Genomic DNA, 24,579 nt, shown 5'->3' with positions numbered 1-24,579 from the left:
ACTGCTGTACTCACTTGAGAAAGGTTGTAAGCTGACTCAACACTTTGTAAACATGGACAAGAGGGAGACTTAGATGATAAAGTACTGTTATCTGCCATGCCAGAAGCAAAGGATAAGAAATGACATTTACTGAGTTTTCTCAATGAAAACATGACTATCATGAAATTGAACTTTTAAATGTAGTGATTACATCAGAAAAAAAAAGAAGCCAAGTGTTTAGTCTGAAGATTGAATGCTTACAAACTCTTCATTAATTATGTCTTTCTTACTAAAGAATTATCAAACCTGCATGGACTTCAGCTTTAGCATTTCCTCCAGAGAGGTCATGGAATTATGTTATGATGTACTTTAATTTCTTTTGCTCCTGCTGAATTCTTTGGATTAAATTAATTATTATTAGTACGCAGCAATACATAGTGGACAGGAAAAAATGACAACTTTTCTTGCCACCATTGTAAAGTATATAACTGTGTTTAATTTAATCTAAGAAAAAAAGCATCAAATGATTTAGATTATTTTTTCAGAGTCTTTAAACTTTAAAATCACAGGCTAAATTTCCTGTAGCTGATAGTAAGTCACCCACAGAAATGAATTTTGAATTGCTTGGCAGCATCTGTAATGAAGTATTTTTAAATGTAGGTAGGCACACAGTCAGATATTGCTTCCTGAAAAGAGGTTGCAGAGCAAGAGAAAGCAGAATACTTGATTAGCACTCTGAAATTTATCACTTCTTGGGAAAGTGCACATATAAAAGTGATCATATACTCTACTATGATTACTCAGGTCAAAGCCTGAACAGTTCCACAGGAGTAACAACAGGGTTTTGATTTGAGAGGAATTTTTTGTTTTGGTGGAGGAGAAGGAGAAATGTTGTCATGGGATCCAGCTTCGATGTTAAGAGGTTCTGATCCTGGCAATGGCCAAGTACCTTCGGTTGCCTTTCAGTGCACAGCACCACAGCATTAACCATGAGTATGCAAAGATCTGGCAAAAGCTCCACTTGCTATTCATACCTAATGCACTAGTCAGCATGTTCCAGCCCACTGATAGCAGAAGGGATTTCACATGCATTTCTGCCCCACCTAAAAATCACCTAGCTGGATAATATTGTCTACAGCTTAGCTATCAATATTTGTATTCCATCAGAAGGGCATTTTTCCTTCATCATAATGCTTCCAAGGAATACAGAGTTCTGGACTCAACAATTTACCCAGGTCAGTGCTCTACAAAACCAAACATTTTCTCATTGCCAGCTGGAAAAATTTCAGAGATTTCTTTGGATATTACAAAAGAACTGCATTTGCATTGAGCAGGCTTCCCCCCTCCCCCCCCATTCCCCCATTTAGACTTGAATTGCACAACATAAAGGCACCATAAAATATTTGCTCTCTGATTCCACATAAAGCACTTCAGCTTTTCTGGAGACTTAGAGCTCTCTGGAAGCCAAGCATTCCACAATGGTAAGTCAAAGGTTTAGATTGGTTTGGGCTTTTTGTTAATGGGGATACAGATAGGTCCTTGCTTTAAAACTGCAACAGGAGAGCATTTAAGAGAATCACCTGGTTACACATTTTAAATGTGGCTAGATTGTATTTCAAACCTGCAAGATGCAAAGACAGGAAGGCACCTCTGTGAAGATTACTGTGAATTTTGTTCTTTGTATTGTAATTCTTTGCAAGAAACTGTACAGATTATCTGCTAGTCCTTCACTTGCTGTTATCATTTCCTCAGAAATGCTTGTGAAAATACTCAGAGTTTTGCAAACATTTAGGACCATGCTTTTAAAGCTTATAAATATGAAATACAGTTTAAAACATGTCATTTTACAATGAAAAGAAGTGTATATCTTGTCCGTGTATTTTTTTCTGCTCTTTTTAGCGGGGGGGGGGGGGGGGGGGGGGGGGCGGTCCCGGGTGCAGGGGAATCCAGCTGGAGTCACGATACGGACACCGATATGATTTGAGCATCGTGCTCCCTTTTATTGTTCACTTACACCAAGTTATACTTTGCAAAGTTCATATCCCTTTCCCATGAGAAAGCCTCTAAGCAGCGGGGGAGCTGACCTTTTCCCAAGGCTGTTCAAGGCTGCTGGCTAGCAGGTGCCTTGCAAGCCTATCTTCAGCCTGAGGCCCCGTCAGGGGTACTTCTGCAACAGCCCTGGGATGCCCAAGCTCTCCTGGGGTATCTCATGCCCCTGTTCCACAAGGAATTCCTCTACAGATCTTCACTTTTGATCCCTCAAATGGTGCCCTGTTCCAGCTCTCCAAGCCTCTAAAGGTGTTTGCAGAACCTGAATCAAGAGTTGGGCAATGATAAATAGACCAACAAAGTCCTATGGCCTAGTTTTCCTGTAATTTGTGCTCACATAATCCCAAAGGTACAGACATCAAGTACTACCTCTGATGAGCATCGTAGGAATGGCCTGGGCTCTACAGAGGGGGCAGTAGTTTCTGTATGTTGATTCATAAACAGGGGAGAAATTACCATCTGCTCTTTCTCTGCTTAAACTTTATTTCTAAGTTTCTGTTACTTAGCTGGAAAATCATTTAGTTGTTGCAGCATAAAGCTCATTCAGATACCTGATTGAACACCACAGACTTCCCCTTACGTTTCTGTTTAGTTTCAGTGGAAGGTCTAAAATTTTGATCTTTAGAGAGAGGGGCATGCCCAAGCTCATCTGACTGGCATTTCCAGGAATGGCATGATAAGCAAAATGTTGGAGGAAAAACATTATAAAACATTAACAGAAGACAGTGCAACAAATGAAGGATTTTCTATAAAGACTTGAGTTACATATCATGGACCATCTGTGTTATTGCAAACACTTGACTCAGGCACTACAGAATAGCACACTTTAGGAGTTTTTCAGTCTTTCCCCTTAACTTCTCTCATTCTGGCTGTGGTGCTCAGCATGACAATTGTCTCTATTCTAGCCTAAAGCCCCAGGAACTCCACATCATAGAACCACAATGAAAATGAAGCATTACACCCTTCCCAGACCACTCCATAAACCCTCCTCCTCCTTGCTTTCACTACACCATAAATGTCAGTCCTATAAGAAAGCAGGACATCAAGGATTAAAATATCAAGGTTTTTTTCACAGCAGACAGAGGAGTTTCTCCTTGGCTCACCACCTGCCTAAGGCTCAGGATCTTTCAACGTCTTACGGCATTATGATTCAAGTAAGCCAAGGCAGACAGCAGCGCTGCCTAAACCCAAAACCTCTCACTGGTGTTTTAAACCCAGTTTCAAGCAGCAACAGTCTCAGTGATATCAACAGCTTCTGAAGTTTAGAACAGTAACTTGGAAAGACCTACTCATTTTAAAATCCTTTCATGTTAGTCTGCAAGTGCTATCAAGAAAATTTAAATAACTTCCGCCATTGCTTCTCAGTCTCTGGCTATTCCTAAACTTTTGCTTTGTCAGCTGGAGCAACGCATCCAAATAAACCTGTGCTCTCTCCTGCTTTTCCAGTCCCTCTACCCCAGTATAACAATCATTACAAAGCCATGTAGGCTTTTTGAAAAAAAGTTGTGGTTGTTCAGCAGGTCCCAGGGGACATATCTGAAGCTCTCTTACCGAAGCTTAGCTGTTGCCTCCACTAGACAAAAGGAGGTGCATGCTGTGTCAAGTCCAAGCCTGTGTCTTCATGGTTTGACAAGATAGCTCAGGTGATGCTAAGTACAATGTACAGCACTCAAATTTTGCCCAAAGACACACATTTATCTCTCTCTTCTCTGCCCAGCCACCTATGTCCAAAAACCAACTGGAACAGATGTAGATCTGAGATCTCCTCTCCAATGCCAAATGTGACCAAGAGTTTGACAGGGCTTTCAAGTTTGTAATACTATTGAAGTTTTGTGTGATTTCTAGAGACGGGACTTTGGCAGGGAACGATGCTGTTGAGACGGTAATGTCATGCCATTTTGTATCTTCCCACGTAAATGAAAAAGCCATCAATGCAGGGAAATATCTGGAGTGTACTTTTCCACTATTCTCATGTACACATAAGGTTATTTCTAATTTTGATTCAGGTTCAGTGACAGCTTTCGAAAACAGATCTAATCAATGTGGAATAAAATCCATGGCATGGGCTCTGTGTTTCTTTTACAGAAGAGCTTTCTGGCTTTCCTTATCGCAATGGGCGTCATAGTGACCCTGGGTGATGCATACTGCTGGTCTAAAATTCACAAGCCAGGGGAGGCCAAAAACGGTAAGAACAAGGAAGGTCCTGTCACCTGATTGCTCTGCGGTAGCTTGGCTCTGCATGGAGCTGCCAGGAAGGGCTCAAAATACAAGGGAGGGGGAAGACATTGGAAAGACACAAATAGGAGTTTCCAGCAGCAAGTTGCTGAAAGTAGGGGAAAAACAAATAACTGAGTATGGTTGCAGCAATATTATTGCTGTTGGTGGTAGGTTGCTATTGCTATGTGCTATTCCAGCACATAGAGCTCATTCAGGAGCTGACAGAGTAAAACCCCAATCCTTGTACTTTACTATTGCCTGGGAGAACATTTTCAAGAAAGCTGAAATAATTCTTAAACTCTTCAGCTTTTAGCTGAAGGCTTAAAGAACATGTTCTGTTTTGCTGCTGTCTTATGCAGGCTGTATGCTGAATGGAAAACTGTATCCCTTGGGACACATTGAGAGGACAGAAGATTGCTACAGATGCAGCTGCAGTGAAACTGAAATGAAATGCTGTTCCCTGTAAGTTTGAACTTCTTGGTACCATCACTGCCTGTAGGATGACCACAGCTTTCCATTGCTGGGGATAAGTGAGTTTGTAAGGGCACGAGAGAGCCTTTTCTCACCCATGTCACAGAGCTACTGAAAGCAACACATAGCACTTGATTGTTTGGATCCTTAGCTGTGTTTGCCATAGCTCATTTTCTGCTGACTGGGAATGGACACAAGCCTTTCTGGGCACATCCAGTTGGTGCTTGCCTTTAAGTTTTTAGGAACTTGTGAACCCATCTTCCACTGCAGTTAAGTCTTTCATTAGCTGAGAAAGTGGGGGTAGGAAGGAGTGACTTAAGTGAAGTTTCTCTAAAGAGCTTATGATGAACTGAATTCCTTTCCTGAGGTGCTTTTCTCCAGTGAATATGCTACCGTAGAATGACAAGGCTCAGCTCTGAAGTATCTCTCTAACATTCTCCTTTCCTCCTCTTCTGCTTTCTCAAAGGTCCAAAACTGCTTGATTATGATCTTTGCCTTTGTTTAGGGGGCACAATCTATCAGGGAGCAGTCACCACATCTTATGCAAACTGGAAATAATGAAAAATTAATGGAAAAAAAAGAGAAAAGATGCCAAGCCTGTGCTTATGTCACACTGCAGAGTGCTGTGCTAGAAATCCCTTTGCTAGTGCTGAGCATCCTGGTACATCTACACAGTTCAGTGCACAGGACATCATTTGAGGCTCTGGAAGCTGCAGCTGCATGGTAGTCAAGCTAGCTCAGCTGCCCTTAGCCATAGTTTCAGAGCTCTCTCACTCAGCAGTAGTCCAAGCTATAATCACTGAACTATTGAAACTTTTATTGCTCTCAAGCTAACATTTGCTTTCTCTTTGCCACTGACAGCTTTACTACTCCTGTTGCTTATGACAAAAAGAAATGTAAAGTTGTTTTCAACAAAGAGCACTGTGACTATGACGTGGTGCAGAAGGACGACCCCTCAAAGGAGTGTTTTGTCTATTCTCGTGTGGGCTAACACCTGCTCCAAACCTCTCTGCACTGTGGAATTCCTCTTCTTCCAACAGATGCTTTGCCATCACAGAGAAGCATGGTGACATGGGAAAATCTCATAAAAGAGAAGACTTCAGTAGCTCACTTCTAATCTCCTAATTGTTCTAATTCAGCTTACAAAATGCATAATCATATAAAGTGTCTCATTTCTGTCATCACTGCATTTGTTGACTACAATAAATTGAGATGAAACATCCATAAATGCTTCATACTGATGTTTTGTTTACTGCAGTGACATGGGGAAATGTCACCTTCTTTTAGAAGGAAATGCATTTGGCTCTCTACTCTGACATGCTGTGCACCACAAGCCACTGTCATGCTTTACAGGTTCTCTTCTAGCCAGGTGTCACAATCTGTTACCATTTTGAGGTGATGCAGTGTTTGGGACATGCTGTACAATGGCTCCTACTCAGGGCACATAGGACACAACTGGCTGTAGGACTTTTGGTAACACCTGTACTGCTAACACCTCAGAAAAATCAGTGATGATGAGAGATCATCATCCTATTTCTCCCATTTTTTTCTCCTTATTTTCATCGATGAAATCACCCAAAACTGGCAGCGACTGTTCATCTCCATCACCCACTTTGACCAGCCCTGAAGTTTAAAGCAATGTTAAACTTTAAACTCTGACACTCTGACTTGTCCTCTGCCAAGCCCTGATCCTGAAAGTCTGCACACACTGTGCTGCTTTAGTGGTTCTTGTCCACTCTGAAAAAGAAATCTAGATCAGCCCCTGGAGACATGCTTCTTCATGGCAGCAGAGCTTGAGGTACTAATAATGCAGATTCCTTCTGTCTCCTCAGTATGACAATTCCCCACAATCACAGGGGAATGAAGTTCAGCTTAGAAATCAAATGTCCCATCTGGCAATGGCTAGTGTCCTAAATCTGCCCACATATATGAGACCAGACAACAAAAGCCTGTTAAATGCTGCTTCTACATGGAGCTCTCCACTCCAGAACTGTGTATTAAAAAACCACAACAGTCTGTAGTTAACTGTTCCATGGTTTGAAAAGAGACACACCTTCCAAAACAAGTGGACTGTTTAATGAAGTTCCATAATCACAAGTCTGTTGTCTTGTGAAAGTATGAGGTTACACACAACTGAGCGTTCTTAGTGCAGGGATCCTCACTTGGCCCCAAAACAAGAGTCAATCTACATTTATTCAGCAGGGGTATTTCCTTCACAAGACAATCCACCTCAAGCTCTGTGAGCCATTATTAAAATCAGAAAGATTTAGTGTGGTGTATTTTCTCTGGCTTTGGTAATTTGCTTACGAGCTGTGTTTTAAGGCTTCTTAGACCTCCAAATAACATACCTCGGTTTGGGGAAAAAAATCCAAGGATTTTGCAGGCACTGGTATTACATACTTCACCTTTTAAAGTTCTCTGTGCTGCAGACTGGATATCAGTCAACAGCTCTGTGTTTCTCTACAACTGGTTCCTGTAAAGATGAAAAATGTGAGGGGCCAGAATAAAGAGGCAGCTCAGCTTTTTCCAGTATAGACATTTGCATATGCCTTTTAAAGATCTTACTCCCATTCACTGATTCCATCCTATCATTCTTCTAAAGGGAGCAAGTGAAAACAAACATTCTCATGTTGCTTAAGGTTCTAAAGTATGTTTTACCCAAAGGGGTTTCATATTCTGCAGGAGAGGAACAGTTTTGAAACTTGTCCTGAATGACTTTTGCTGTTTCATGCTAGCTCATGTCAAAACTACACAGAACACAACCTTAGCTGATACACCTGAAAGAATATTCTTGCTTACAGAAAAAACAGCCACAGCTTCATAGGGAAGTAATATTTTCAGTATGGAGGTCAAACACTTCCTCCCTAAGTAGCTCACAGAACTGTTTCTTGAGAAAATTTGGTTTTCAAAATTCATGTGTTTATTTAAATTTTATTTATAAAAAGAACAAATTTGATGAAAAACAAAAGTTGGAGTTTCCTGATGGAATACTTTTTAATTTGAGACATTGAGAAGTACAGACACCAAGATTAATATCCAGCTTGTTGTAACCTGGAACTCTGCCATGCAACATTGAAATGTTTCAGAATTCGAAATTTTTCCCTAGCAAAGCCTCTCAAGTTAAGTGAGGAAGTATTTCTTCTAAAATTTATGAAAATTAGTTTATTATCTTATATCTTATTTTGGTGGAGGAGAAAGAGAAATGTTGTCATGGGATCCAGCTTCAATGTTAAGAGGTTCTGATCCTGGCAATGGCCAAGTACCTTCGGTTGCCTTTCAGTGCACAGCACCACAGCATTAACCATGAGTATGCAAAGATCTGGCAAAAGCTCCACTTGCTATTCATACCTAATGCACTAGTCAGCATGTTCCAGCCCACTGATAGCAGAAGGGATTTCACATGCATTTCTGCCCCGCCTAAAAATCACCTAGCTGGATAATATTGTCTACAGCTTAGCTATCAATATTTGTATTCCATCAGAAGGGCATTTTTCCCTCATCATAATGCTTCCAAGGAATACAGAGTTCTGGACTCAACAATTTACCCAGGTCAGTGCTCTACAAAACCAAACATTTTCTCATTGCCAGCTGGAAAAATTTCAGAGATTTCTTTGGATATTACAAAAGAACTGCATTTGCATTGAGCAGGCTTCCCCCTCCCCCCCCATTCCCCCATTTAGACTTGAATTGCACAACATAAAGGCACCATAAAATATTTGCTCTCTGATTCCACATAAAGCACTTCAGCTTTTCTGGAGACTTAGAGCTCTCTGGAAGCCAAGCATCCCACAATGGTAAGTCAAAGGTTTAGATTGGTTTGGGCTTTTTGTTAATGGGGATACAGATAGGTCCTTGCTTTAAAACTGCAACAGGAGAGCATTTAAGAGAATCACCTGGTTACACATTTTAAATGTGGCTAGATTGTATTTCAAACCTGCAAGATGCAAAGACAGGAAGGCACCTCTGTGAAGATTACTGTGAATTTTGTTCTTTGTATTGTAATTCTTTGCAAGAAACTGTACAGATTATCTGCTAGTCCTTCACTTGCTGTTATCATTTCCTCAGAAATGCTTGTGAAAATACTCAGAGTTTTGCAAACATTTAGGACCATGCTTTTAAAGCTTATAAATATGAAATACAGTTTAAAATATGTCATTTTACACTGACAAGAAGTGTATACCTTGTCTGTGTATTTTTTTCTGCTCTTCACTTTTGATCCCTCAAATGGTGCCCTGTTCCAGCTCTCCAAGCCTCTAAAGGTGTTTGCAGAACCTGAATCAAGAGTTGGGCAATGATAAATAGACCAACAAAGTCCTATGGCCTAGTTTTCCTGTAATTTGTGCTCACATAATCCCAAAGGTACAGACATCAAGTACTACCTCTGATGAGCATCGTAGGAATGGCCTGGGCTCTACAGAGGGGGCAGTAGTTTCTATAATATATGTTGATTCATAAACAGGGGAGAAATTACCATCTGCTTCTTTCTCTTTACAGAAGAGCTTTCTGGCTTTCCTTGTCGCAATGAGCATCATAGTGACCCTGGGTGATGCTTACTGCATTAATTTACTTCAAATTCCAGGGAGGCCATACAGAGGTAAGAACAAGGAAGGTCCTGTCACCTGATTGCTCTGCGGTAGCTTGGCTCTGCATGGAGCTGCCAGGAAGGGCTCAAAATACAAGGGAGGGGGAAGACATTGGAAAGACACAAATAGGAGTTTCCAGCAGCAAGTTGCTGAAAGTAGGGGAAAAACAAATAACTGAGTATGGTTGCAGCAATATTATTGCTGTTGGTGGTAGGTTGCTATTGCTATTCCAGCACATAGAGCTCATTCAGGAGCTGACAGAGTAAAACCCCAATCCTTGTACTTTACTATTGCCTGGGAGAACATTTTCAGGAAAGCTGAAATAATTCTTAAACTCTTCAGCTTTTAGCTGAAGGCTTAAAGAACATGTTCTGTTTTGCTGCTGTCTTATGCAGGCTGTATTATGAATGGAAAACTGTATCCCTTGGGACACATTGAGAGGACAGAAGATTGCTACAGATGCAGCTGCAGTCGAACTGTAATGGAATGCTGTTCCCTGTAAGTTTGAACTTCTTGGTACCATCACTGCCTGTAGGATGACCACAGCTTTCCATTGCTGGGGATAAGTGAGTTTGTAAGGGCATGAGTGAGCCTCTTCTCACCCATGTCACAGAGCTAGTGAAAGCCCTTAAGCTAACATTTGCTTTCTCTTTGCCACTGACAGCTTTTTTACTCCTGTTTCTTATGACAAAGAGAAATGTGTAATAATTATCAACAGAAAGCTCTGTGACTATGATGTGGTGGAGAAGGATGACCCCTCAAAGCACTGTTTTCCCCAGGCCCGTGTGGGCTAACACCTGCTCCAAACCTCTCTGCACTGTGGAATTCCTCTTCTTCCAACAGATGCTTTGCCATCACAGAGAAGCATGGTGACATGGGAAAATCTCATAAAAGAGAAGACTTCAGTAGCTCACTTCTAATCTCCTAATTGTTCTAATTCAGTTTACAAAATGCATAATCAGATAAATTTTCTCATTTTTATCAAAAGGTCATATTCATGTTCTTAATATTAGTTGTTAAGACTTTGTGTTTTAAGTGATTTACAGTTGCTAAGTTAACTTTTAAATCAAGTAGGATTTCATTCTACTAGTTTCCTTTTTTGGACCTGTATTTATTTATTTTTAAATTAGAGCCTTATTACCTGTAAAGTTCCAAGAGTTTTTGTAGAATCTGGGTGCCAGTTTTCTTACAGATGAAGACGACTTTCTTAGTGCAAGAAGATTTCTGATTTGCTGAGAGCACCAGTAAAAGTGTGAATGACCAAAAAAAGAAATCTAGCACAGGCTTTGAATCTCATGAGAATGTATTTTTTAAGGTTATGGGACTGGGAAGAACCAGCATATTTGATGGTTGTGATTAGCACATCCTTCCAAAAGTTATCTGTGGGTGGGGAAGCCCATCTTCCACTGCAAGGGCATCTCCTTCACCACTTGTACTTGAAGCAGAATCTGAACAGCTCAACACAAACAAGAGCTGACACTGGAGAAGAAAGAAAATTAATTCTGATGGGTTTACCAGGACAAGGAACATAGAGCCTTGGCCCAGAGGCTCCAGAGAACAGACTGTGTGAATTTACTGAGACCCAGAAATTCGGTATGTATAGATCCATATTATTATATATAGACTATTGCATATAGTCTATAAAAATAGACTTTTTAGTGTCAATGTGCAATTGTATTGGTTTTCCTATTACCAGAGTACCTGGCAATACCAAAACTGCCTTTCCTCCCCTCAGCCCCACCTTCCCCCAATAAAACGAATTTAGCAATTATCTCCCTTGCTCTGAGTGGAGAAATGCTCAACAACACTGCCACAGGTAATTTTTACTGGTTTGGGATTTTTTATTCATGAGATTATCCATCTGCAGGAAAGCAGGCTAGCACATCTCTCATCCTCTGTTTTGAGCTCTTTTCATTATTTATGTACCACTAAAAATTAATGAAATGTGTAGGGTAGGAACAGGGGGGTACCAGTTCTGTTTTCCATCCTTCACAGCAATGAGACTAAAGAAAAACTTGTTGAATTTTGGTAACTTCCTCAGAAACCCCAACAGAACTTCCTCTCCAAATGAGAAATATTTTTGTGTTGGTAAGACACTGGAGAATAAGTTTTTGGCATTTTTATATCCACAGGTTATACCATACAAAATCCCCTTAGAAGCAACCCATTATTGTCAGAGTAAGTCCAAATTTCAGATTCTTAAGATTTTATAGCACTCAAATTCAATCTGTTGACATGTATATGATCAGAGAAACATGGCAATACCACAAATGTATTTAATCTGAAGCATATTTCACATTTTAAGGATTTCAAAAATAAAATGCTAGCTGTCATTTTGTGAAAAAAATTACATGAAATTTGTTGCATTTTCTACACCCTTTCAGGCGGCCATTCCTTTTTGCTTTCTCAAAGAGGGGGAGAGCAATTCTCCTGGCTCAAGTTTGCTGTCAGAAAGCGATAAATTACTTTCAAGAAGTATTCCAAGACATTGTGGGGGTTTTACTGCAGGATTTCCTGGGCTTACTTCTTCACACCACTGTGTAGTGCATACCGTTATTACAACCTAAACAGCTCAAGTGTAATTGTTGTCTTTGCCGGACAGCAGGGCAGCTTCAGCTGAATCTTGGCCGCACTGGAGGGGGGAGCCGGGCCACGCTGTCTGCACGCAGCAGGACTGGGGGGTGGGGGCCGCGGGTGGAACAGGGCCCATCGGCTCCAGGATGGCCGTGTCCTGGCCCGGGCCCGGCCCAAGAAGGTCCTGGCAGGGCTGCTGGGCCCCACATGGTCCCAGCCCAGTTACCAGTCCTCTGGCTGGAAGCAAGAGTGAGAGCTTCCTGGGGTTTGTCCATTCTTAAATGTGGATCACAGAGGCGGTCAAAATTCTAAGTGGCTTAAAAAAATGTCAATATTCAAACTAGCCAGTTGATAGGTTCTGTCAGGTCAAGAGGAAGCTGTAAGCACCTCTTTGCAGGAAAATCCAGAGCTATGCTTGCTAACCCATGACAGTAATTCTGGTGAAACCAGTCAGAGATGCAAGTCACAAAATCTCTCTTGGTGTTCTGTTCTAGTTGCTGCCCATCTCAGTCAGACAGGAAGGGTGTAGGACAAGAAATGGCAGGAAGCAGGATTTTACACACTACAGCAGAAAACAGCAAAGAAAAAAGAGAAGAGATCCCAAAAGCCAAGATATCCTTTGGATTTGGCTGAAGCATTCTGTGGTTGCCCTCCCCATCCCCATCTGAGTCCTGTAGCAATAACTTCCAACCATGGCTTTTAGTCTTCATGGAATCAGTAACTAACAGGTTTAGAAAATGGAGAAAAGCTCATGCTCTCTAAATAGAGCAGAAGTACATTGTAGGTGGGATATACACAAAATTAACTGAATTTCCCTAGAAATAAGTCCAAAGGATGCTGAACTAAGTAACTGGTGGTATAAAATTGAGGTTAAGCCTCCTTTCATTTTGTGCATGCATGTACAGTTTGTGTTCAAGATGAAAGACCAGACAAATTTGCTACCACTTGGAGGACCAAAGGCATGCTTCCAGTGCCAGCGTGGCCAGAGCAGGGTCCACTGTTGCACCGTGTAAGTTCCACAAAACCAGAGGCACTAGTGGATGGAACTATGGCAACGCTCCCACCTGCCACCCTTCCTATAGCTGATTCCTTAAGTCACGGCTCCACAAAAAGTCTTTTTCATAGACATACGGTCTTCATTTGCTTAATCAGCTGCAGGATCAAGATAAAAAGCTGTGTTTGGAGTCACTGTGGGTTTTTTAATTTGTGGAATAAACTTTTCTGTCATTTTTCTGGTTCACTGAGGATTTCTAAGATCTTTTTGGTACTACATACATTGAGATGGAAGTTAGAAGTGCAGGATATTTGGCATTTCCCATAAGCTGGAGATATCTTTTTGGCTGAATCTGCCACTCCTATTCATTTTGATTTACTGCCTCTGGACTTTTATTCTTGCTGGTACAGCATCTGTGGCCACCTCCCTCAGCTCTACCCACACTTCAGAGATGGAGGTCTCCTCATTACAAACATGGCCTGGCATTTGTGGCTGGCTCTTTAGACCTTTTTGTCTGTCTCTGTGTCCCTTTCTTAGCACTGATTCTTCATCCTGGGGTCATGATCAGACAGGATTTTCCAGGCTAGCTGAGAAGTTATCCCATGTTTTAAAAAGGCATTTGCACCAAGATGAAAAATTAAGTGTTTCTCATCCCGCTGAGACTGCATTGAATTAAAATTGAAATTGGACTCATGGATGGGGGCTTGGCTGCATATGGAAGAAGACTGGTGTGTTCAGATGAGAGAAGAAATGATATTATTGTCTCAAGCTTGGGTGTCCCATCTTGAATTGTGATCTCAATTCAAATTTCTTATCTGCCACCTGTTACCTGGGAAAAATCGCTTGCACTGCCTGTATACCTTGCTTATAAAAGTAATACAAATCTTTGATTCTATGCTGGGAAAGATCTGAGAGCAAAGGCTTTGAGGTTTGTGGGTATATAAACCTCAGACTTAAGAAAAGTGTCCCCACCAAGAAAAAACTTCCTTCTACCACCTTTACAATATGTTCTTGTGTAAACAGTGCACTGTATATTTCAGTGTTGTTTGCTTATGCCTTTCCTTAACACACTTGTCCTTTCTTACACACAAATGTGACAGACTTTAATAAAGTAAAGCCAAAGTACATTATACATAGCATTGTCAGTTTAATGTCAGGAAGAGTTTATTTGTAAAATCATGTTTACTTATGATCTGTGAGCTGATATACCTCATGCTTCCTCTTGTTTTTCCCCTCTCAATAGTGTTAAGAATCAACTCCCATCTCAACTACTGGTTTAAGTGACTGGATACACAAACTGCTGTAATGTGTCCTGCACTTACTCTCCCACACCGAAAGCTGATCCCCTCTCAAGAACGTGAGAGTAGTACTGAAATGGTGGCCTAAGAAACAAGGTTCTTGGACTGCTTTCATTTTAGCGCACCTCTTCTAGCTTTTAGCTGTCCATAGATATTAGCTGATTTATTGGGCTGTTTTAATAACATTACTGCTCTGAAATCATGCTGTATTTCTGTCTGTTGAGTGCCTTGCACTAAAACACACAGAAAAACCCAGGCTGATCGTCTTGTATTACTCTGATTACCTCTGTTGTTATCAGTGAGATGCAACCAGAAACTCCAGCTGAAGAATGACTAGAGTAAAATAGCAAGCTAAATCTTCAAGAAAGTCTCCAAGACTTCTGCCTGCCTTAGGAAGAAAGAGGATACTCTATCTATCAGCATAAGTGGAAAGGAGGCACAGAAGTGACCAGAGCAACGATATTCTTAGAATGATTTTAGTAAGAAATTAACTGGTTGGGAAGCCAATGTAAGAGTTCAACAGAGCTACACCTGTTAGAGATACCTGTTTCCCACCCAAGCAGGGCACCTATCATCCTATACATGAACAACATGAAGAAATGTAATGTTATGTGGGTCACAAATGACCCCAATAATCAATACATGAATGGACTATCTGCATAGAGTTTGCTGCTGTGAGTGGTTTCAGCACCACAGCATTTTGTTAGGGTTTCTCTGAATTCACAGATCATGCAAAAGGCTTCTTCATTGTCCCTTAACACTGCCCAGGCTTAGGCAGGTCACTGTCTGCTGTGGTCCAAAGAAAACTGCTTGCAAGTTCCCTCCATAGCTTGCATAGCTCTCTGCATAGCTTGCATGTAGAAAACAGGGGGAAGTCGTGCAATGGGAGCAGCTGAGCAGTCTGAAAAGTTGAGAAAGCAAACACACAAGCATGTTGGTTGGATTTTTAGTTTTAGCAGAGTTGAGCAACAAGCGCATCCTCTGTCACTTGACACCAGCCCAGCAAGTTGTCTTTTCTTTCATTTTGGCTGTAACAAATTCCTTAAATTTCACTCCAGTACACCAGCATCACAAATTTCCATGTGGCTGGTAATTTTTATTCACATACAAGAACTGCTTGCCTGACAAGCAAAATATTGCATGCCAAGTACACAACACTCAAGAAGAAAAAGAATTAAATAGCTTAGTAATTTTAACAGAATAAATGCAGTGCAATTTAATGGTCCTTTTATTCCAAAATATCACGGAACATTTGTTCTGGATCACCTTTGAGGACATGGGGAAGCCAATACCTTGAGCAGGGTTCCGTGCTACTTCCCACAGTATCATCAGCTAAGAGCAAACTGTTACTTCTCAGTACCTAAAGGTTATGAAGAGCCAGCATGCAAAGCTAGGGCACATCCTTAGGCATCCCACAGATGTACATCAATTAGGTCAGGCAGCATAGGAGCAGGACATGAGAAAGGAGACTGAACTCTCTCCATCTTCACTGCAACCATCACAAAAGGCAGCTTTGGCCTAGGATCAGACTGTAATACTTTGCTATCCTATTGTGCCTTTCCCTCCTTTCACTGGAAAATGCACATGGTCTGAACACTGACAGCATCCCAAACCACAATGATGCTGTTCAATTGGCTTCAAAGGGGATATGTGGGCTCTGTTGATTTCAAGAAAGAAATTTCCAGGGCTGACATGTCCAGGATTAGGAGTCAAGGACATGCTAGTTATCATCCATTTCAGGGCAGGGCATACATCAGCATTGCCAAGTCTAGCTTACAAGTGACAGGCTGACTGTGGCAGCTTTATCAAACCTATGAACAACTGCAAGAACTTCATTTCTTTTCTGTCATCCCGAAGAGTGATGATCTAGTAACTGAAGAAAAACCAATTTATCCAACCTACTGAGCTGAAAGCCAGCTACAATGTCTCTGGGAGTAGTGGTCTCACTGTGACCTGCATTGCACTAATTCTGGCCTTCTCCCATGGGCTTCCTGAGCTAGCTCTCAACTCTGGAGTTTGGGTAGAAGACATGGAGTAGCCAACCTAACTTGGAGTTCAGCCTCTGCTCCTGGAACCACTCAAGAAGTCACCACAATTACACAGTCAGAGTAATTAATTCAGGTATTGCAGCTGTGCAGCTCTGGTAATAAGGGATAGAGATCATCACCAAGAAGGGCCACATAGGTTGAAATACTTGAACCTAGTGGGTGAAAGCTAAGCAAAAAGGGACCATACTGGACCTCTTTGCTATCAAATCACTGTCCTAAGCACTTGGAAAGTGTGTCTGCCCCTGACATATCCAGCCTCTGCAGAAAAGGGACAGTTTCTCACTGGCTATAAGAATTAAGAAATAGAATACAAAATGCCTATTTTTTCATAGAGGATCTGAGCATATGGACCTTCTACATGATGGAAAGCTGAACAAGGAAGAAAATGGTTATCTAGGACCCATTTTTTAAACCCTAGATAGTTCAAACTAAGCATGCAATTTTGTTGTGCATGACAATCATCATGTCTCTAATGGTTTTCTCAGGGCAAGTGAAAAATATTCCTTCTAAGCTTGAAAAGTGCTTCCTGTAACTGTCTCCCAAATCTGGTGTGGCACAAAAGCCACACCTATTTCTCCAGTGTCTGTTAGAACAAACCTTTCTTCCTGTATGTAATTGCCTCATCTTAATAATGTCCACCCCATGAGGTCATTTTGCAGAAACTTCATTGGTGCTAGACATGCATGGTCAGTTTGCTCAAGGGCTGTTATCACAAATTCCCTCTCTATATAAGTTCTCCGAGAAGATGAGCTTTGTACAGGCTGTCTCCTTAGTGGAAGTCTCATAATTGTGCAAGCATGGTGAGTCCTTACATCTTTTACTGTAAAAGAACGTGGTATGTTGCTATAGATTTTAAAGGAGTTTCTGTTGAATTTATCTCAGTACTTGGCAATCTAAGCAGCTTGGAGAATGTATGAATTCTGTGTTATGAGAGCAAGAGTCAAAGAGAGGCAAAGGCAGGTAAGAATTTGGGGTGAAAAGTCTGGATAATATCTGAACACTTTGTCGAACTCAGAAAAAAGGTATCTTAAATTTTTACTCCTTTGCCACTCTGTTGCAGTTTTGTGGGTTTTAACCTTTCTTCTTCAAAATAAAATGATAGATTTGCCTCCTCTCATGTCTCAGGGATGACTTCCTTTTATAAGTCACCAGTCCTACTCTGGCCTAAACAACACACTTATGTACAGTATGTGTATGTGATTGTTTATTCCTCATCTACCTTTCTTCTCTTACCAAGATCTTCAGCTAATTCCATCCTAGAATTCTTGCAGTTATTTCCTTCATATCCCCAAAGGAAGCCCTTCACAGATTTCAAACTAATACTGAAGGATAAGCCACTAGCTGAGAAACTTCAGCTGAACTTACAGAAAAAACCCACTGACAAAAGTCACAGAATATAGAATAATCTAGGTTGTAAGTGACACCTGCAAGTCAGGTACAGGGCCAAGACTTAAGTATTCAGCTTCAGCTAAAGTTATTTCATTTTTTCCTAATCCTTCAATATTAGGCTGAAACATTCTGTAGTTCTTCAGACTGCAGTAAAGAAGTTTTTGCAACTATAAGTGAAGTTAGTGGAAGAAACAGTTGCTGACCAACCCTATAGAGAAAAAAAGGACAAGAAAAATTAATGGGAAGTAGAAAGGAATAGAACACACATTGTTCACGAACAGTATCTAGGTCTAGCAGTCAATGCTTGATTTTAACAGCTTGGAAAGACAGACATTTTTTCCCCTCCCACATAGTGCTCTTCTTCTTCAAAATGCTCTGCTTCTTCAAAATGGTTCAGTATACCTGATAAGTATGTTAAAGTGTCTAAGGTGCAAAAGAAAATTGGATTTTGATTTGAAACCACATTGTATTTTCCTGTTATTTATCATCAAGACATCTTAATAGGTACCTAAGGATTGATATGAATTCTGTTTTCTTGTTCAGAGCACCATCTTGGCATGCCTTCTTGCTCTTGCCGTCGTCATGCCACTGTCTGATGCTTCTTGCACCCTTATGCCATTCAAGCCAGGGATGTCTAATGGTGTGGTTGTAGGTAAGACATCAACTGCCCTCGATTTGACAGACATCATCAGAATCACTGCTTGATTTGTCCATTCTGTGCAATTTGTCACAATTTAGAAATAAGTGGAAACAGTGAAGAGGAATCAGTGGGAAATGGGAAGGAAATGGGGTATGGAGAGAGGGGAAATTGTAATATGTTACAAAAAGAGCAGGTTATTTGGGGAGCTTCACACAGACCAAATTAGGAATGATCTTTTTCCAGGGAAGTAGCATAGTTTTGTTTTACCCATCTGCATGAAGTAGTAACTCATACTTTTACAATGGAATCACATCTAGAAATCCAGAGAAGGGAGAAGGACCAGTATCTAAGTGGGTGTAGTCAGTATAAAACAGGAAACAGCTTTACAAGTATTCAGCACCACACCATTTACTCATGTCTTGTTTCTGTATCCAAAAGCAAATTCTTAAGAGCAGAAGGGCTGCATCCCTTGAGTCTGGATCTGCTCTTCCTGAACACAGCTAGTCTGTCAGTCTACAGATGAATAGAGCTACAGGAAAATAAGTTCCCAAAAGAGAAGCATGCTATTTTTTGGACACAACAAGAGTTGATGTGTGCCAATATGCAAAAAAACCCTAAGTGCTCTAAAATACAGCTTTACCTGGGAAAGCCGATGCTACTACTTGAAGAAATGAGTTAACATTGCCAGAGAAACAGAACATTTGTAGGCAAAGACACAACCTAAAACCCCCACCACTCTCTTTTGTTCTGTTCTCAAAAAATTCCTGCTTTCCAGATCAGTTATTTAGGAGGTCTGTTCTGTGACTGCTGAACAGGAACTTTATATCCAATATTTTCTTTCTCCCTGCAGCTGAGGGCTGTGAAAAGTTTTCTAGCCATATGTAGTCTTGCTTTAAATGAGGAGTCAACAAAAGATGGTGTTAATAAGCAGGAAAGTTAAAGCCTTTTTTAATCCTGTCCAGGTCTGTGTCTAGTTGTCTTTCTGCTGGGTACTCCAAATTCCATACTTGAAGATGAACAGCTCCAGGAAACCTGCTAAGAACTACTGGAGACAGAGGGACACAGGTCACTCTTCTCCATGCATGAGGATAGCACACCCTGCTTTGTTGGGGAACCGCCGTGTTTGGAAGATAGGGATGTTAATACTAAAAGCCAGCAACGATCCCACCCATTTTGTACATGCAACAGTGTTGTTAGTGCAACAGGTCTGACACTGAAATCTGCTCGTACACTACATTTTCAGGTTGCCTTGACGAGGAAGGAAAGGTCCATGAATTTCATTCCAGCTGGAGGACTGACGACTGCAATGATTGTTCCTGTTACAGGACTGGAATTAGCTGCTGCACTAGGTGAGTTCAGAGCAGCAGTGGGGGATTTCCTCTGCTGCCATGATACAGCACAAACCACTTCCCTTCAGACAGGAGTTCCCGAGAAATAACCATAACCCTTCTGTCACTCACTTCCTATCACAAAGTTATGCATTAATCCAACACCATCATCACTGAACATGCAAGAAATTCTAGAGGTCGTGTTTAAGAAATAATTCTTGATTTAAAATAAAAGGAGAATTTAATTCTTCTCAGGGCTAAAACATCAGGCAAGTTACTGATTCAAGAGAGGACACATAGTTACTTAGGAAATTCTATTGATCCTAGTCCAGATCTTCCCAAAGCCGCACATTGCCCCAATTTCCTCTGAGAAGCAGCTCAAGATACATTTGCCTGTCTGTAATTTTTCCTATAGTGATACCCCACCACTCATGCAATGTTAGTTCCATACCGTGGGTGAAGAGAAAAAGCAGTGATATTGGAATAACAAATAAACACAACAAACATCCCTTGGGTGTAAATCAGACCAGAAAAACCACAGCTCTCCCCTCATCCTGCTGAAGCAGCAGGCTAAGTAACATTTGAGCTGGGAGCTCTGTACGAGTTCCCTTTTCTGCTCCCAAAAGTCTCTTCAGTATAGCCTCTTCGTATCAAAGGTGCAGATATCACCTGAAGTGGGAGCTGCTTACTTCTTGGTCTCATCACCTCTTTTTCTTTTCCCAATGACAGCTATATGACGCCAGTCAACTATGACAAAGAGAAATGTGAAAGCATTTTCAACAAGGAGACTTGCTCTTATAAAGTAGTGGAGAAAGATGATCACTCAAAAGAATGCCCAGTCCATTCATGGGTGGGGTAAGAGAAGAATGGTGGATTGAGGGGATATTTCCTTTTATTGTTTTAATGGTTCTTTCTCAAAAATTCAGAAACACTTAAAATGCAGCTGTTGAGTGAAATCTACTCATATAATGAAACTGAGTATCTGCTCTCAAAAAACTTCTTTGGTTTCACTGCCTTATGCTTCACCATGAAGAAAGAACTGACCTTTTCCTTCCTTGAGCTCAGACATTAAAGGTGACTTTTTAAAGCATCCTCAGTAGCTGCTAATCTGTATTCTCTGGTCATGTTTCAGTGCCAAGGAGCATATTCTGTAATCTGTGCACAGTTGTATCTTAAAGCTAAAATAAAGTCAAATGAAGCATCAGAAATTCATGTGACTTATTTTCTTCCTCGAGGATGAAAACCAAAACAATTAAAATTCCAAAAGCAATGGGAAAAAAATGAAAAGCTACTTAAAAATCTTTCTGAACACTGTGTTTTCTATGACATTGTCTCACATGATTAACTTTTGTCCACTACGGCTCCCTGGAGACTAACCTATGGACTGCAAGACCTACCAGTTACCCAATGTAAGCCAGTACTGTTCTTCCATTACACTGACAGCATAGCAGATCCAGTCCTCAGCGTGAGCTTTGGGTAAAAGAAAGCATCCTTTATTCAGATTAATTCTTAAGAAATTAAAGGTTTTAAACTAGGCTATGGGCAGCATCCTGGCTGCATGGAGTGACTGATCTGTGCTGGGCTCGGACAGGGAAGCAGCTCAGCAAATCCGCAAACAGTAACTGAGAGAGGTACACTTACCAGAATGAGCCCTCCTTTGGGGCACTGCTTCATAATCTTTATAGCACATTTGTTCAATTGCCTCTTTCCATAAGTGACTATGAGCATCCTACATCTCCGTGTTCTGTTCCTCCACAACAGAAAGTGTGTCAATGCTTCCATAGCTCCTCATTTCAAATTATGGAATGAGCATATACCTCGTGAGCAGTACCCAATCCTGCTGTGTGCAGGGGAAAGGCAAACTTCATCTTGCATCAGCTTTAACTTTGTGATTTGCTAGATGATCTCCAGAGGTCCTTTGAATCCTAACAGTTCTGTTATTCTATCCACATTCAGTGACACTACTGGGAGACACTGTCCCCACTGCAGCTGGGCAGTGAGCCTGATTACTGCCCTTTGCAGGCCTTTGCTAAGAGAAAGTATAATTGGAGGCATCTTCTAATGACACCATGCCTAGCACAGACTCCAACACTTCAGGGTTGAGGCTAGAGGACTTGAAAATAATTTCTGAGAAACTACTACACCCTGGTGCATTGAAACTGTAGGGCTGCTATTTCTAGCTTTCACCAAAGGAGGTGACACAGAAAGGGGAGCAGTGTGGATAGAGAGAGATGTTTTACTAGGGAAGGCTGTGATAAGACAAGGGGTAAAGGTTTTAAAACAAAAGAGGCTACATTTAGATTAGACACAAGGGAGAAATTTTTTAATATGAGGATAGTGAGACACTAGAACGTGTTGCTCAGAGAATTTGTGGATGCACCATCCTTGGAAGTGTTTATGGCCAGGCTGGACGAGGCTTTGAGCAACCTGGTTTAGTGGAAGGTGTCCCTGCTCACAGCAGGAGGGCTGGACTAAGTGACCTCTGATGGTCCCCTCCAACCCTAACCATTCTATAGATGTCTTTCTGTCTGCAACAGACTTCCAAGTGCATTGTTGTAGAGGAATTCCTTGTGGAGCGGGGGCATGAGATACCCCAGAAGAGCTTGGGCATCCCAGGGCTGTTGCAGAAGTACCCCTGACGGGGCCTCAGGCTGAAGATAGGCTTGCAAGGCACCTGCTAGCCAGCAGCCTTGAATAGCCTTGGGAAAAGGTCAGCTCCCCCGCTGCTTAGAGGCTTTCTCATGGGAAAGGGATATGAACTTTGCAAAGTATAACTTGGTGTAAGTGAACAATAAAACGAAGCACGATGCTCAAATCGTATTGGTGTCCGTATCGTGACTCCAGCTGGTTGTCCTGCACCCGGGACCCACCCCCCCTGTAAACATTGTAAGGCAAATCCACAGAGAACACTGGGACATAAGTAAGTTGTGACCAAATATTTACTTTCCTTTTTAAGTCTGACTAGACATATGCACCCAAATTCCAGAAAAACCAGCCTGAAGCAGCACTCCTACGTGATCCAGAGCTATTTAATCACATTTTAAATCCACCCAAGCACCTTTCTCCACCATCTGCCAAGTTCTCTTATATGTGGATCTACCCTGTTTGCTATGATGAAGTAGGAATTGTTCGTTTCTTGCCTAATTCAAAACACCTCCTGAAGCACTCTGTCTCCTCTTGTCTGCTCCAAGTTTCAGGATGGAAACAGATTATTTTACCTATTGCATCTAGTTTTGGAACAGCAGAAGTACAGCAGGGACCTGGCTCCCTTCTGTAGCAAGGAGTCAAGCTGTGGGAAGATGACAAAACCCACAAAACTGGAAAAACAGAGACAGAGCATACAAAACTCTGCTTTGATCTTCCCACTTTTGCTGCGTTATGTTTTGCCTTGGTATTTCTCTACTTCAGCATTCATAGCTACAGTCCTATGCAAAGAATACATGCCCCACCCTCAAAACATTTAGCTCGTAACACCACTAGCTCCACACAGTGGAAAGAAAACATTCATGGCAAAGTTTTCTCCACTACCCTGTCAGATTAAAGGTTTAGGAGGCTCTGCAGAACCTTGCAGGGAAAATCATCCCAGTCAGAGGAGAACAAGCTGTGTGCTCTCTTACCCTGAATTTCCCTTTCATCTCCTGAAAGCGCACAGCTTTCCTGTTAGAAAGAGAGGCAGTTTTGGATAGCTGGCCCTCCTCTCCCAATAAGTCTTTTTAAGGCAAGTCCTTTGAGTACTGGAAAGGTGTTCTTATCCTAGAAATGAAATCTAGTGCTTAGCCTACCAAAGGTTTTAAATCAAACACCAGAACACACATATAAACCTGAGGCAAATTTTCCTATTAAACAATGTTTACCACCTGAAGCTTAATAGCTTTGTAACCATTCATATTTTGTGGCCAATAAGATTTTTGTCTCAATCTTAAAAAGAAAATCCAAGTTAAACAAGGAAAGTGCATATCTCATTTACATTATGCATATCAAAGTAGCCATAGATTTGAAGTTCACATTCTGCTCAGATAATCAATTTTAAAATCTTAGATAAATTCATTTCATGAGAGTTTCACTTGTTCACTTTGCTCTTAGTTAACTCTTCTGTTGGTATGCAGGAAAGTTTGCATTGGCACCTTTTCAAAGCCTGAAAGTTTCTGTTCGAATCTAATGTTGTGTGCATGTTTCATTGGGTCAAGCTGTGGTTCATTTAAGGGTGAAACTGATCAGAATTGATTTGCTTTATGAGAGGTATTTACATGAAACTGCGGAACACACAAGTCTTATGACCAATCTAAAACACTCAGCAAGATTGGGTTACTTTAACCTTCTTCCCCACGCTCAAAATTCTGTTTTCACGTTTCATTTATTTCAGGAGCTGTCAAGCACTAACCCATTCTCTTTACATTTCTCCAGGGCTGCAGTGCTTTTGCACAGCCAACGCTTCCAGTAGATCTCCGTTAAGGACTGATGATAAACTGCAGTCCTTTGCCATCAAGAGATGAAAACCTCCTTCAAAATATCCCAGTATTTTTTCCACTCTAATTCCAGAGGCTTCTCCCATGGCTGCCCTGATCTGCTACAGATGGGATGAATCTACAGGGACAGGAACATGTAGTTTTGTTTAGGAGCTAATTATACTGGCACAGACACTGAAAGTGTTCATTCCCTAAGTTGTACAATGCAAAAGTCACTCCAGTTTGCTGTATGAAAGACAGGGGAGCTAGACTGGTCTGAAAACCAACTTGGGACTGTAGCAAGAGTGCTGCCCTGAGCCAAGTTGCAGTCTCATTAGAGTACATCTCTAATGATTATGTACATTAGTGTCTCCCTGAAGTACTTTGCCTCTCCTTTTCAGTTCCTAGCTTGGGACTTGCTCGTTCTCTCCTAACAGCACTACCCCTTAGTCTCTCCATGTTCTACATATAGAAGAAGCTTTCTGGGGCTGCAAGAGCTTACTTTTTTAGGGTGCTCTCCTGCTCCTGCCCTGCTCCTGAACAAAGGGATGCAGCTCTGCGCAC

At 41.3% G+C, this 24,579-nt stretch overlaps 2 protein-coding genes and 1 long non-coding RNA gene across 5 annotated transcripts; 2 read left to right on the top strand and 1 right to left on the bottom strand.

Moving 5' to 3' along the window:
* The first annotated feature begins 1,353 nt into the window (after window positions 1-1,353).
* LOC116447544 (beta-microseminoprotein-like) lies at window positions 1,354-5,944 on the top strand. 2 transcript variants are annotated; one of them, XM_032116834.1, is made up of 4 exons: window positions 1,354-1,460; window positions 4,114-4,213; window positions 4,605-4,707; window positions 5,578-5,944. In XM_032116834.1, the coding sequence occupies exons 1-4, from the start codon at window positions 1,458-1,460 to the stop codon at window positions 5,705-5,707; spliced, it is 336 nt and encodes a 111-aa protein (XP_031972725.1). In that variant the 5' UTR covers window positions 1,354-1,457; the 3' UTR covers window positions 5,708-5,944. The 2 variants fall into 2 exon arrangements, with proteins under 2 accessions (XP_031972725.1, XP_031972724.1); XM_032116833.1 differs by lacking the exon at window positions 1,354-1,460 and having other exon boundaries at window positions 4,075-4,213.
* LOC116447545 lies at window positions 5,603-10,192 on the bottom strand. Its single transcript, XR_004241592.1, has 2 exons — window positions 10,097-10,192; window positions 5,603-5,710 (listed from the first exon to the last, which is right to left on the bottom strand). It is a non-coding gene; the product is annotated as an uncharacterized LOC116447545 (long non-coding RNA).
* Window positions 8,354-20,778, top strand: LOC116447543 (beta-microseminoprotein-like). 2 transcript variants are annotated; one of them, XM_032116831.1, is made up of 5 exons: window positions 9,223-9,310; window positions 9,695-9,797; window positions 18,146-18,254; window positions 19,486-19,591; window positions 20,300-20,778. In XM_032116831.1, the coding sequence occupies exons 2-5, from the start codon at window positions 9,759-9,761 to the stop codon at window positions 20,427-20,429; spliced, it is 384 nt and encodes a 127-aa protein (XP_031972722.1). In that variant the 5' UTR covers window positions 9,223-9,310; window positions 9,695-9,758; the 3' UTR covers window positions 20,430-20,778. The 2 variants fall into 2 exon arrangements, with proteins under 2 accessions (XP_031972723.1, XP_031972722.1); XM_032116832.1 differs by lacking the exons at window positions 18,146-18,254; window positions 19,486-19,591; window positions 20,300-20,778 and adding exons at window positions 8,354-8,510; window positions 9,964-11,649 and having other exon boundaries at window positions 9,211-9,310.
* The last annotated feature ends 3,801 nt before the right edge of the window (window positions 20,779-24,579 follow it).

The sequence above is a fragment of the Corvus moneduloides genome, chromosome 8 (assembly GCF_009650955.1).
Source record: "Corvus moneduloides isolate bCorMon1 chromosome 8, bCorMon1.pri, whole genome shotgun sequence".
NCBI classification, from domain to species: Eukaryota; Metazoa; Chordata; class Aves; order Passeriformes; family Corvidae; genus Corvus; species Corvus moneduloides.
This window is presented reverse-complemented; position numbering and strand designations above follow the sequence as displayed.